Genomic DNA, 14444 nt, shown 5'->3' on the forward strand with positions numbered 1-14444 from the left:
GGAGGGAGGGGGAGGAAAGGAGAGAGAGGAAAGGAGGGAGGGGGAGGAAAGGAGGGAGGGGGAGGAAAGGAGGGAAGAGAGCGGGAGAGAGAGAGCGGGGAGAGAGCGGCAGGGAGAGAGAGGGTGAGGGAGAGAGAAGGTGAGGGAGGGAAAGAGTGAAGGGGTGGGAGAGGGAGGGATAGCTCGCCTTCTTCCTTCCTTCGGCCACCGCAGTTCAAACTTCCCGCTGACCTCACAAAATGGCGGCCGCCCTTCTTCAACTGCCGGGCTCTGAGTCCAGCCCCTTCGCCGGGGTGTCTTCCTCTCTTCTTTATCTCCTTCCCTCTCTCTCTCCTTCCCTTGCTCTCTCTCTCCTCTTCCCAGATAGACAAACTCATTTATATATATCCTTCCCCCCAGTCCCTCTCTCCCCCATCTCTCTTCTCCCCCCAGTTTCTCTCTCCTTCTCTCTCTCGCTCTGCCCCTCTCTCCTTCCCCCTCTCTCTCCTTCCCACACAGACAGACAAACTCATTTATTTATATATATATGTAAATAAATAAATAAAAATTATTTCTACTTTTTTCATAACAACATGCCCTCAAAAAACCCTCGGCACCACCAGGCACTCCAGCTAGTCTTTTATAATGGACTCTAGCATTTTCCCCACTACCAATGTCAGGCTCACCGGTCTGTAATTCCCCGTTTTCTCTCTACCACCTTTTTTAAATAGTGGGGTTACATTAGCTACCCTCCAGTCCATGGGAACTGTTCCAGAGTCTATAGAATTTTGGAAGATGACCAGCAATGCATCTACTATTTCTAGGGCCACTTCCTTAAGTACCCGAGGATGGAGATTATCAGGCTGTGGGGATTTATCGGCCTTCAATCCCGTCAATTTCCTCTGGCTGGAGAGTCTAGAACTAGGGGGTATATTGTCAGGATAAGGGGTAGGCCATTTAAGACTGAGGAGGAATTTCTTCACTCAGCGGGTTATGAATCTTTGGAATTCTCTACCCCAAAGGGCTGTGGATGCTGAGTCATTGAGTATATTCAAGGCTGAGATATAGATTTTTGGACTCTATGGGGATCGGGCAGGAAAGGGGATTTGGGGTTGAAGATCAGCCATGATCTTATTGAATGGCGCAGCAGGCTCGAAGGGCTGTATGGCCTACTCCAGCTCCTATTTCTCATGTTCTTTGCCGTAAATTTGTATGATGTCAGAGGTAGAAAAAAAAAGCACACTTCAAACCAAACCTCAATTTGTGGAACCATAAAAGTTCAATAAATTTACTGAAACGAAACTAATAATAGAAATGGGAAATTCATAGCCGTGTTCAACATGAACCGTTCCGGATTTCAAGTCTGCAGGTTCAGAGGCAGGAGAGCCAATCAGGCACTTCATTGGGCCAAACGCCAGCCCGGGCTTTCTCTACGTGAACTGACCCCGCCTCGCCGGGCTCCTGTAGGTGACGCAATGACCCCCGACTCCGCCCCTCCCGATCTCACGCTGATGTCGTTCCCCAGGCCGGGGCTCGGCTGAGAGAAAGGCGAAAAATGCCGAAAAAGAGGAGGAATCCCGCCGCATCGAGCCCGGCTCGACCGCCTGGACTGGGGCCTCCGCCCGGGATCAGCACCGCGGCGACTCCGGCCACAGATGATCGGGCCCCAGGTCCAACTCGGGCCTCGGGCTCTAGTTCGGTCGCTGCCTCCGCTGTTGCCGTGGGCGCCGGTGTGAACAAGGAGGAGCTGCTGGACCGTATGACGGAGATGTTCTCTCATCTGGACCCGAGCGTGGTGTACGTGGTGCTGTCCGAATGTGACTTCAAAGGTAGGGAGGGAGGGTTGGCGCGGCAGCAGGAGCAGCGCCCTTTCCGATCAGACTTTCACTCTTCCGTTTTTTGTACTGAAAGTTGGATCCTGAGATGCATGTCGAACACATTAATGTCATCGCGCACATGATGATGTATATGCCATACGTCACTAACGTAATAGGCACTCATCTCTGGTCTGACTGAGTGCCAGATTCTTCCAAGGGTGTAAGAATTCTTGAAGACTTGCAGGCAGTTCAGAATTTGCAGCATTGTATATCCAATAGGCAACGAGTAATGGCAACATTACAATAATGCTTTTCATTGACAATATTTTTTGAATAAAATGCGACCGGCTGCATTTTTTTCAAGCAATTTAATAGAGCCATGACCCTAATTTTTAGGATTATATAATTTTGTTCCAAATACTGTTTGTCCCACTGTTCTAAATATGTGCAATATTCAAGCCGAACTGGGCTTATTTTTGTTGAGGGAGCATTTCCTTGAACCTAGTGTTTGTTCTGCAGATTCTGATTATTTACCCTGTCCCATCTATAATTATTCTGCATTGTAAATGCAGGAAAAGTTAAAAATAAAATTGCAGCTCTGTAAAGACCTGTTCTTGCCCATAGTACTGTCTATCTTAAAGTTATATACTCTGTGTCCTGGCCAACATTTATCCCTCAATCAACATCACAAAAAAACCCATTATCTGGTCATTATCACATTGATGTTTGTTGGAGCTTGCTGTGTGAAAATTGGCTACCGCGTTTCCTACATTACAAGAGTGACTGCACTTCCAAAAAAGTACTTCATTGGCTGAGCTGTAAAGTGCTTTGGGACGTCCGGAGGCTGTGAAAGACACTATATAAATGGAAAAAAAAAAATTCTTTTTAGAAAAGATCTTTGCTTCCTTGACTTCTAGTGATGTTCTAAATAAAAAGATGATTTTTTTGCTAAATTTGAGGTCTAATTTTTCTTTGTTTTTTGATGCTGAAACAGAAGATAGGAGCAGGAGTAGGCCATTCGGCCCCTCGAGCCTGCTCCGCCATTCAATGAAATCATGGCTGATCATCCGAACTCAGTACCCTGTCCCTGCCTTCTCCCCGTATCCCTTGATCCCTTTAGCCTTAAGAAATCTATCTAACTCCTTCTTGAATATATTTAATGAATTGGCCTCTACGGCCTTCTGTGGTAGAGAATTCCACAGGTTCACCACTCTCTGGGTGAAGAAATTCCTCCTCATCTCTGTCCTAAATGGCTTACCCCTTATCCTTAGACAGTGACCCCTGGTTCTGGACACCTCGGCCATCGGGAACATCCTTCCTGCATCTAGTCTGTCTAGTCCTGTTAGAATTTTATAAGTTTCAATGAGATCCCCTCTCATTCTTCTAAACTCCAGCGAGTACAAGCACAAACGACCCAATCTCTCCTCATACGTCATTCCTGCCATCTCCGGTATCAGTCTGGTGAATCTTCGCTGCACTCCCTCCATGGCAAGAACATCCTTCCTCAGATAAGGCGACCAAAACTGCACACAATACTCAAGGTGTGGTCTCACCAAGGCCCTGTACAACTGCAGCAAGACATCCTTGTTCCTGTATTCAAACCCTCTCGCTACGAAGGCCAACATACCATTTGCCTTCTTAACCAGCTGCTGCACCTGCATGTTTACTTTCAGCGACTGGTGCACAAGGACACCCAGGTCTCTTTGCACTTCCCCTTCTCCCAATCTATTGCCATTCAGATAATCTGCCTTCCTGTTTTTGCCACCAAAGTGGATAACCTCGCATTTATCCACGTTATATTACATCTGCCATGCTTCTGCCCAATCACCCAACCTGTCCAAATCATCCTGGAGTTTCTCTGCATCTTCCTCACAGCACACATGCCCACCCAGCTTTGTGTCGTCTGCAAACTTGGAGATATTACATCTAGTTCCCTTGTCTAGATCATTAATATATATTGTGAATAGCTGGGGTCCAAGGACCAATCCCTGCGGTACCCCACTAGTCATTGCCTGCCACTCGGAAAAAGACCCGTTTATTCCAACTCTTTGCTTTCTGTCTGCCAACCAGTTCTCTATCCAAGTCAATACCTTGCCCCCAATCCCATGTGCCTTAACTTTACACGCTAATCTCTTATGCGGGACCTTATCGAAAGCCTTTTGAAAGTCCAAATACACCACATCCACTGGTTCTCCCTTATCTATTTTACCAGTTACATCCTCAAAAAATTCCAGTAGATTAGTCAAGCACGATTTACCTTTTGTAAATCCATGTTGACTTTGTCCGATCCTGTCGGATGCTATTACATCTTTTATAATGGACTCTAGCATTTTCCCCACTACCGATGTCAGGCTTACCAGGCTGCAATTCCCCGTTTTCTCTCTATCACCTTTTTTGAATAGTGGGGTTACATTAGCTACCCTCCAATCCATGGGTACTGTTCCAGATTCCATCGAATGTTGGAAGATGATCAGCAATGCATCTGCTATTTCTAGGGCCACTTCCTTAAGTACCCTAGGATGTAGATTATCAGGCCATGGGGATTTATCGGCCTTCAATCCCGTCAATTTCTCCAACACCACTTCCCTACAAATACTGATTTCTTTCAGTTCCTCCCTTTCATCAGACCCTATGTTCTCCGACATCTCTGGGAGGTTATTTGTGTCCTCCTTTCTGAAGACAGAACCAAAATATGTATTTAATTGGTCAGCCATTTCTTTGTTCCCCATTATAAATTCCCCTGATTCTGACTGCAAGGGACCTACGCTTGACTTCACCAATCTTTTTCTCTTCACATATCTATAGAATTTACAGTCAGTTTTTATGTTCCCTGCAAGCTTACTCTCATACTCTATTTTCCCCCTCTTAATTAATCCCTTTGTCCTCCTTTGTTGAATCCTAAACTGCTCTCAATCCTCAGGTTTGCTGTTTTTTCTGGCCAATTTATATGTCCCCTCCTTGGATCTTATGCTATCCCTAATTTCCCTTGTTAGTCATGGTTGATTCACCTTTTTTGTTTCATTTTTATGCCAAACAGGGATGAACAAATTCTGTAGTTCATCCATGCGATCTTTACATGTTTGCCATTGCCTATCCACCGTCAACCCTTTGAGTAACATTCCCCAATCAGTCCTACCCAACTCGCGCCTCATACCATCGTAGTTTCCTTTATTTAAATTCAGGACCCTGGTCTCTGAGTCAAATACTTCACTCTCCATCTTAATGAAGAATTCGATCATATTATGATCGCTCCGCCCCAAGGGGCCTCGCACAACAAGACTGCTAATTATTCCTTTCTCATTACATAATACCCAGTCTAGGATGGCCTGATCTCTAGTTGGTTCCTCGACATATTGGTCCAGGAAACCATCCCGCACACACTCCAGGAATTCCTCCTCCACAGTATTGTTACTAATTTGGTTAGCCCAATCTATATGTAGTTTAAAGTTACCCATGATAACTGCTGTGCCCTTATTGCACACGTCTCTAATTTCCCGTTTAATGCCATTCCCAACCTCCGCATTACTGTTTGGGGATCTGTATACAACTCCCACTAACGTTTTCTGTCCCTTGGTATTTCTCAGCTCTACTCATACAGATTCTACTTCATCAGAGCTAATATCCATCCTTACAATTGTGTTAATCTCTTTAACCAGTAATGCTACCCCACCTCCTTTCCCTTTTTGCCTGTCTTTCCTGAATATTGAATACCCCTGGATGTTGAGTTCCCAGCCCTGGTCACCCTGGAGCCATGTTTCCGTAATCCCAATCATATCATATCCGTTTACATCTATTTGCGCAGCTAACTCATCCACCTTATTACGAATGCTCCTCGCATTAAGACACAAAGCCTTCAGGCTTGTTTTTTTAACACTCTTCGACCTTTTAGAATTATTATTTACTGTGGCCATGTTTGATTTAAACCCTTGATTACTCTGACTGCCACTTTTGCTTTTCTCTTTCCTGTCTTTTGCTTCTATCCTTCTTTCCGTTTCCTCTGTCTCCCTGCACAGGTTCCCAATCTACTGCCATTTTAGTTTAAAACCTCCCCCACAGCAGTAGCAAACACTCCCCCCTAGGACCTCGGTCCCAGTCCTGCCCAGGTGCAAACCATCCGTTTCGTACTGGTCCCACCTCCCCCAGAACCGGTTCCAATGTCCCAGGAATTTGAATCTCTGCCCCTTGCACCATTCCTCTAGCCACGTATTCATCTGGAATATCCTTCTATTTCTACTCTGACTAGCACGTGGCACTGGTAGCAATCCTGAGATTACTACCTTTTGAGGTCCTATTTTTTAATTTACCTCCTAACTCCCTATGTTCAGCTTTTAGGATCTATCCCGTTTTTTACCTATATCGTTGGTACCTATATGCACCACGACAACTGGCTGTTCACCCTCCCCTTCCAAAATGCTCTGGAGCCGCTCCGAGACATCCTTGACCCTTGCACCAGGGAGACAACATACCATCCTGGAGTCTCGTTTGCGGCCGCAGAAACGCCTATCTATTCCCCTTACAATAGAATCCCCTATCACTATAGCTCTCCCACTCTTTTTCCTCCCGTCCTGTGCAGCAGAACCACCCACAGTGCCAGGAAGTTGGCTGCTGCTGCCTTCCTCTGATAAGGCATTTACCTCACCAATATCCAAAGCGGTATATCTGTTTGAGAGGGGGATGGCCACAGGGGACCCCTGCACTACCTGCCTGCGCCTACTACTCTGCCTGGTGGTCACCCATTCTCTTCCTGCCTGTGCATCCTTTACCTGCGGTGTGACCAACTCCCTAAACATGCTATCCACGACGTCCTCCGCATCGCGAATGCTCCAGTATGCATCCATTCGTAGCTCCAGCGCCGCAATGCGGTCTGCCAGTAGCTGCAGCTGGATATACTTCCCGCACACATGGTCGTCAGGGACACAGGAAGTGTCCCTGATTTCCCACATAGTGCAGGAGGAGCATATCACGGCACCGAGCTGTCCTGCCATGACTTACCCTTTAATTAATTAATTCAAATCAAATCAATCCCACCAATTATACTACAATTAAATGATATACTCAAGGGCCCTTGTTAAACAGCAGTCCCTGCTACACAACAGAGACCCGAGAAACTATAAACCACAAAATTTAAGTTTGGAAAAGACGCAAAATACTCACCAACCAATCACTTACCTGCTTTCTGGTGACGTCACACTTCGATTACTTTTTACTTCTGTCTCACGCTCTCGGAGCTCTGAGATTGGTAAACCTCTCGGGCCTCGGGCTCTCCTTTAATCGCCGCCGCCGCCTCGCCGCCCCTCCCAGGTCAGCACTGCTGCTGTGGGGCCTACCTGCGCCTCGGGCTCGCCTTTTATCGCCATCGCCGCTCCTCCCAGGTCCGCACTGCCGCTGCTGCTGCTGTGGGGCCTACCTGCGCCTCGGGCTCACCTTTTATCACCGCCGCCACTCCTCCCAGGTCCGCACTGCCACTGCTGCTGCTGTGGGGCCTACCTGCGCCTCGGGCTCGCCTTTTATCGCCGCCGCTGCTCCTCCCAGGTCCGCACTGCTGCTGGGACTGGGGGAAAAATTGATTTTTAATTTTGCAAAAAACATCTTTAATCCTTTATTTTTACCATGGCCCGTAATTTCCGATAGGCATCCTGCGTGCGGATGCCTCATCCGGGAAAAAATCTACGCCCTTACCCGAGAGCTCCCGAGGTCCGGACTCTTCCGCTCCTGGGCCTCTTCTGGTGCGCGCGCGCAGAGGCCCAGGTATCCCAGGGGCGCGGGCAGTTCACAAGCGTCCCTGGGATCACGTGGGCCAGGCGAGTCAATGGGAGAAGGGAATCCCCCTTCATACTTTTGACAGGTAGACCTGTCAAAGGTATGAATGGGGCTCACTGAAAAAAGACACTACAACATTAAATAACTTTTTTTTAAATCACCTTTTTAAAACGAGTTAAAATTACATTAAATTAAATATTTTAAACAAAAATTTAATTTATTGAAAAAAAATAATTAAAGTTTTTTATGGGGCTAAATATTAAACTTACCTTTTTTAAAAGTATTTTTTTTACATTATAAATGAGTGGACATAAAAAAAAACTTTTAAAAACTCTTATGCTGGTAAAAGCAGGCCTTACGCCTGCTTTTACCAGGCGTAAGATTTTTAAGGAATTTCAGCGGGCGGAGGCTCTGCAGAAAGCGGAACTCTCCACCCGCAAAGGCCCTTCTCCAGGGCAGCTGTGCGATCTGTCAAGAGGACTCTTGACAGATCGGAAGTGCCGGTTTTCAGCGCATGCACTTCGCATGCCTGAAACCGGCACTTGCGAGGTCCCTACTGGTGTGTAGAATTTCTTTAGTGTTGTAGCTGGATCCATCCAAGCAAGTGGAGAGTATTCCATTGCACTTCTGACTTGTGTCTTGTAAGTGGTGAAGAGGTTTTGAGGAGTCAGGCTGCAGAATACTCAACCTCTGCTCTAGTAGCCATGGCATTTATGTGGCTGGTCCAGTTAGGATTTTGGTCAGTGGTGACTCCCAGGATGGTGGGTAATTTGGCGATGGTAATGCCATTGAATGACAAGGGGTGATGGTTAGGCTCTCCCTCGTTGGAGATGGTCATTGCCTTGCACTTGTGTGGCACGACTGTTACTTGTCACTTATCAGCCCAAGCCTGGATGTTGTACAGGTCTTGCTGCATGTGGGCATGGACTGCTTCATTATCTGAGGAATTACGAATGAAGCTGAACACTGTGCAGTCATCAGTTCGAATCCGGCCTCGGGCGACTGTCTGTGTGGAGTTTGCACATTCTCCCCGTGTTTGCGTGGGTTTCCTCCGGGTGCTCCGGTTTCCTCCCACAGTCCAAAGATGTGTGAGTTAGGTTGATTGGCTATGATAAATTGACCCTTAGTGTTAGGGGGATTAAATACGTGGGGTTACGGGGATAGGGTGGGATATGTGTTGGTGTAGGGGTTACGGGGATCGGGTGGGATATGTGTCGGTGCAGGCTCGATGGGCCAAAATGGCCTCTATCTGCACTGTGGGGTTTCTGTGATTCTGACCTTATGATGGAGGGAAGGTCTTTGAAGCAGCTGAAGATAGTTGGGCCTCGGACGCTGCCCTGAGGAACCTTTGCAGCTATGTCCTAGGACTGAGATGATTGGCCTCCAACAGTCACAACTATCTTCCTTTGTACCAAATATGCCTGTAGCCAGTGGAGAGTTTTCCTTCTGGTCTCCATTGACTTTAGTTTTACTTGGCCTTTCTGGTGCCACCCTTGGTCAAATGCTGCCTTCATGTCAAGGGACGTCACTCTTTCCTCACCTCTGGTCTTGTGTCCATTATTCCGACCAAGTTTGTAATGAGGTCTGGAGCCGAGTGGTCCTGATGGAACTCAAGCTGAGCATCGGTGAACAGGTTATTGGTGCCACTTGATAGCATTGTTGACGACACCTTTCATGACTTTGACAATTGAAAGTCGGCTGATGGGGCTGTAATTAGCCGGGTTGGATTTGTCTTGCTCTTTTTGGCATGACATACCTAGGCAATTTATCGAGTAGATGCCAGTGTTGTAGCTACAATGGAACAGTTTAGTTTGGAGTACAGCTAGTTCTGGAGCATGGGTCTTCAGCACTACAGCCGGCATAGTGCCAGGGCCCATAGCCTTTGCTGCATCCCGTGCACTTAGGCATTTCTTGATGTCACTGGAGTGATTCGAATTGGCTGAAGACTGGCATCTGTGGGTGGGGACCTGAGAAGTAGGCCGAGATGCATCATCCCCTCGGCGCTTCTGACTGAAGATGGTCGCGAACGTTTAAGCCTTTTGTTGGGCTCTGTTGTTGACGATGCCGATGTTCATGCACCCTCGTTCACCTCCATTCACGACTGGATGTGGCAGGGTTGCACTGATCTGTTGGTTATAGGATTGCTTAGGTCTGTCTATAATATGCTGCTTCACTGTTTAGCATGCATGTCATCCTGTGTTGGAGTATCACCAGGTTGACATCTCATTGTAGGTATGCCTGCAGCGGCCTGTCTACACTTCTCATTGTACCAGGGTTGGTCATGTGGCTTGCTGATAATGGAGGATTGAGGCATATGCCAGACCATGAGATTACAGATTGTGGTGGAATTCAGTTCTGCTGCTGATGGTGGCCCAAAGCACCTCAGGGATGTTCAGTTAAATCTGTAAATCGAACTCATTTAGCATGGTGGTAGCGCCACACGATACTGTGGAACATGTCCACGTTGTAAAGACTGTTTCCACAATGACTGTGGAAGCCAAGTCCTGTCTTCACACCGAGGACACCCTACATTGTGTGACATTTATAATGTCAGGGCACACACTGAAGAGCCTTGATAATAAATGGTGATAGTAACAAAAAATATATACTTCCTACAGTGATCATAACATAATTTTCTTAGTATCAATTATTTCATATCAATCAGATGTTAAAAAATATTTGTGCTTCACAATACTATGGTGGTGTGCTATTTTAGATGTTAATTTTAGCAATCAACATTTTGCAGCGCATAGACCATCTATAATTACTAAAATGTATTTTAATGCTAAGCATTACGTTAGTTTGTGATCATGTACATTTGTATTGTACTATTTGTGGAACTGCTATTGAGGCCCACAAAAACTGGTGTCTGAACTGTGAAAATAATTGTAGGTTGTCATTTAGCTTAACTGTGCCTTGTTAATCTCTTAGTTGCTTTCTTGAGGGTTAGTAATGTTCAAATTAAAAACTGATTATTTCTGAACTTCTGTTTTTTTGGGCTCTCATTTTTCTTCAGATTTTATATATTTATTTATATCACCATTTCAAAACACTTTTCAAAGCAACGGGGGAGTGGGGGGGAACCTCAAGTCCAGTCTTCAGGTCAAGCAAGTGAGATAATTGGCTGTTGAAGTTGGGACGGGAAGGGGGAGTTGGGGCAGCCAAGGTAAGATGGGGAAGTGGAATAGAGGGGAGGGGGTCGTGGTGCAGGAACTCTTTGTCCTCTGAGGGGTAGGGAAAGCAGAGTTTGCCCTCTGTTGGGGGAGGTTGATCAAACATTTGCTATGTGGGGGATGGGGTTTAACTGCTGGATTTCTGTTCCTGGTTGTGGGATTCTGCTGGTATTTACATTCAATGTTGCGGGTGGGGCCTGGGGGTTGGTTTGCGGGGTTGCTGTTCAGTGAAGGGCGGTAGTTGGACTTCTTGGAGTGGTGATGGTTTGCATACCGACTTCTACTCGGTGGTCATGGTACCCTGTTTTCAGCTCCATGCGGTGAAGGAATACTAGCTGTGACTTATGCTGACGAGTGGGAGTGGGTGGATTTGTGTGCTTGTTTCCGCTTGTTGGGTGAAGCTTGATGGCTGTATTCCTGCTCAGTTGGGTGGCTTGATGGAAACACCTCCTGTACACAGAGGGGAGGGGGTTGTGATGACTGTTCTGCACAACGTTTCCAATTTTTAACCATGATTCATCTGCACTTCACTCCATCGTTTTCAGTAATTGGTCATTTCAGAGCTTGTTTCGTCATCACATTTTCATCTCTGGCTGGTGGGGATCCTGAAATCTCTGCTCGGTAAGGGGCAAGGGAGGTTGTGAACTGTGGTAGGCGGTGCAAAACATGGTTGTTGTTGGCTATCATCTGTTCATTTGCCTGTGCTGCCTGCACAATTTGGAGTAGGGCATGGCTCTTGATTTTTTTTGCTGGGGTGGTGGCGTGACTGCTAGGTGCAATCTGGGAAAATGTGGCCCTATCTCTGCTTTTGTAGGCGCAGGGGTGGTGGTGGTGGGGGCGGGAGGGGGGTCGGTGCTGCTTGATGATGATTGCTCAGTGGGGTCTAGAGGAAAAGTGACCGACTTTTGCTGGGAGAGGTGGAAGTCCGCTGTGTATTCAGTCCAGAATAGCGCTCGATCAATGTTCTCGGAAGAGAGTGAAGGGGTTTATCGGGTTTTCTGCTGTTGGGTGGATGGAATGGCGGGGGCAGTGGCTGGCTTGGGTATTATTGCCTGATTACGATGGGAGGAGGATTTTCCACTGAGTCCAGGGGATTATTGCCCAATCTCTGCTTATTGGGGGAATGTTGTGCCTCATCTAAAGGTCTGCTAATTAGCGTTTTGGGGTGAGTATTACTCAATTTCTGCTGAATGTGATATATGTGCAGTGGATACTTTACAGAGCTATTTTATGTCTCCCAAATATTTGGCCAGTTTAACACTGGTTACGTGCAAAATTGTGGACACTACTGAACCGGTCAGGAGTCGCAGACAAAACACAAGAGAATTACTCCTTGGGCACGTGATAGGAATCTGTTAACTGCCAGGAATCCGCTAATTGCCAGTCAGTCACCAAGTGTTTGTCTGATGTCCTGTCTGACAGCTGAAAAGCGATATGTTGTGGCGTACCGATCACAGAACGGACACAATCCGCTTTCCGGTCTGTAGACTATAAATCAGGCGTCTTGCCTTTAAGAAGGATCACCCCTTTAAGAAACTCGATCTGCAACATAGTTAAGCCCAGAACGGGGGAGGAGGAGTCGAAGCTGTGTACTGATAAAAGGCAGTCGTACTTTGTGTAGTCTCTGACTCCATTTTGTGTTCAGCATGCAGCCTCAACAATTGAACCTTTTCTGTTGAACCTCGCTGAGTTCAGTATTTTTTGCTAGGAGTACGTAAACTCCTACATTGGTAAACCTGACGCTCAGGACGACTCCTAAGCGTAACCATGGCTGACACAAACGCAGTTTCTGTGAAGCTGCCGGAGTTCTGGGAGAACCTGGCCACCGCCTGGTTCCTTCAAGCTGAATCGCAATTCCGACTCCGCGGCATCACCGCCGACGCAACGATGTACGACTACCTCCTTGCCTCCCTGGGCAGCTCCACAATCACGAAAGTCTGGACAACACTACAAAACCCTCCGGAGGAAGGCAAGTACGCACATCTCAAGGCCGTGCTCATTAAAAAATTCACAGCCTCCCAATTCTTGCGCAACTGCCACCTCCTCGACCTCCCGGGCCTCGGTGACTCCACGCCGTCAGACTTGCTCTCACACATGCTTGCTTTAACCGACGAGAAACCGCCCGGCTCCCTCTTCCGCACGCTCTTTATCCGCCAACTACCTCCCAGCATCCGCCCGGCGATCGTGGCGTCCAGCCTCACGGACCTCGAGGCCCTGGCCGACGAAGCTGATAAGCTCCTGTCTGCCAGCTCCAACCACGCCGTCACCCTCGACCTGGCCTCCGCAGCGTCGGCGCGCGCTGCACCCTCTATCGCGCGGCCACACAGCTCGGCCACGAAGCCCCCCAGGCCCCCACGTCCCCCAAGCCCTCCGACCCAGGGCTACTGCTACTTCCATACCCGGTTCGGTGCACGGGCACGCCGCTGCAGCCATCCCTGCATGTTTCCAACCGCCCCCACACCGGCCTACACGATGGCCGTGGGGCAAGCAGGCGCGCTGCTGTACGTTACGGACAGCGCCTCCGGACGCCATTTCCTATGCGACACGGGCGCGCAGCGCAGCATCATCCCCGCGTCCGCCCTCGAGATCCAGCGAGGCGGCCGCGGTCCTGCGCTGGCTGCCGCCAACGGCACCGACATCCGGACATACGGCACCCGCACCGTCACCATCGACCTCGCAGGCCGCCGCTACCACTGGGAGTTTATCACCGCCAAGATGCTCTGCCCGCTCCTTGGTGCGGATTTCCTGTGCGCCCACGGCCTGTTGGTCGACATGCCTAGGCGCCGCCTCGTGGACATGAACACCATGTCACCTATCCCAGGTGCCATGGCACCCCCCCCCCCCAACCCGCCGAAATGGCGTGGCAGTGCCGCGCCCGCTCAACGGACGACTACTCAGCACTCCTGGCTGAGTTCCCAGCCCTCACCAACCCGACCTTCTCCGCGAAGGTTGCTAAGCACTGGGTAGAACACTTCATCCCCACCACAGGCCCACCGGTGTATGCCCACGCCCGCAGGCTGGACCCGGCCAAGCTGGAGATCGCGCGGGCGTAGTTCGCCACAATGGAACAGCTCGGCATCATCCGCCGCTCCAACAGCCCCATAGCCTCCCCACTCCACATCGTCACCAAACCTGACGGGGGATGGCGCCCCTGCGGGGACTACCGGCGCCTAAACGACGCCACCACGCCGGATCGGTACCCCATACCGCACATTCAAGACTTCTCGGCTAGATTGGCCGGCCGCTCAGTCTTCTCCAAAGTCGACCTGGTGCGCGGTTACCATCAGGTGCAAGTCCACCCCACGGACGTTCCCAAGTCGGCCATAATCACCCCTTTTGGGCTATTCGAGTTCCTCCGAATGCCCTTCGGCCTCAAAAACGCGGCCCAGGCCTTCCAGCGGCTCATGGACTCGGTCCTCCGGGACTTGAAGTTCCTCTTTGTCTACCTGGATGACATCCTGGTAGCTAGTTCCTCCAAGCAGGAACACATCGAGCACCTCCGCACCCTGTTCCAGCGGCTCAGTGAGCACGGGCTCATCATCAGCCCAGCCAAGTGCCAATTCGGCCTCAGCAGGATCGAATTCCTCGGCCACCACATCACGCAGGACGGAGCCATTCCCCTGCCCGCCAAGGTGCAAGCTGTCCAGCAGTTCCCCCGGCCTACCACCATCAAAGGCCTCCAGGAGTTCTTGGGGATGATCAACTTTTACAACCG

General features: G+C 49.0%; 1 protein-coding gene across 3 annotated transcripts in view; it reads left to right on the forward strand.

Annotated features, from left to right (window-relative positions):
• Window positions 1–1163: 1163 nt before the first annotated feature.
• n4bp2 (NEDD4 binding protein 2) overlaps window positions 1164–14444 on the forward strand; it is a 132896-nt gene continuing 119615 nt past the window's right edge. Inside the window, exon 1 of one of the 3 annotated variants that reach the window (XM_085968984.1) lies at window positions 1164–1808. In XM_085968984.1, the coding sequence (XP_085825110.1) occupies window positions 1535–1808 (274 nt within the window). In that variant the 5' untranslated portion in view covers window positions 1164–1534. The remainder of the gene's footprint in view (window positions 1809–14444) is intronic. The other 2 variants (XM_085968969.1, XM_085968975.1) reach the window with 2 other exon arrangements.

The sequence above is a fragment of the Somniosus microcephalus genome, chromosome 2 (assembly GCF_052327205.1).
Source record: "Somniosus microcephalus isolate GS21.2 chromosome 2, FLI_Smic_1.0, whole genome shotgun sequence".
Lineage (NCBI taxonomy): Eukaryota > Metazoa > Chordata > Chondrichthyes > Squaliformes > Somniosidae > Somniosus > Somniosus microcephalus.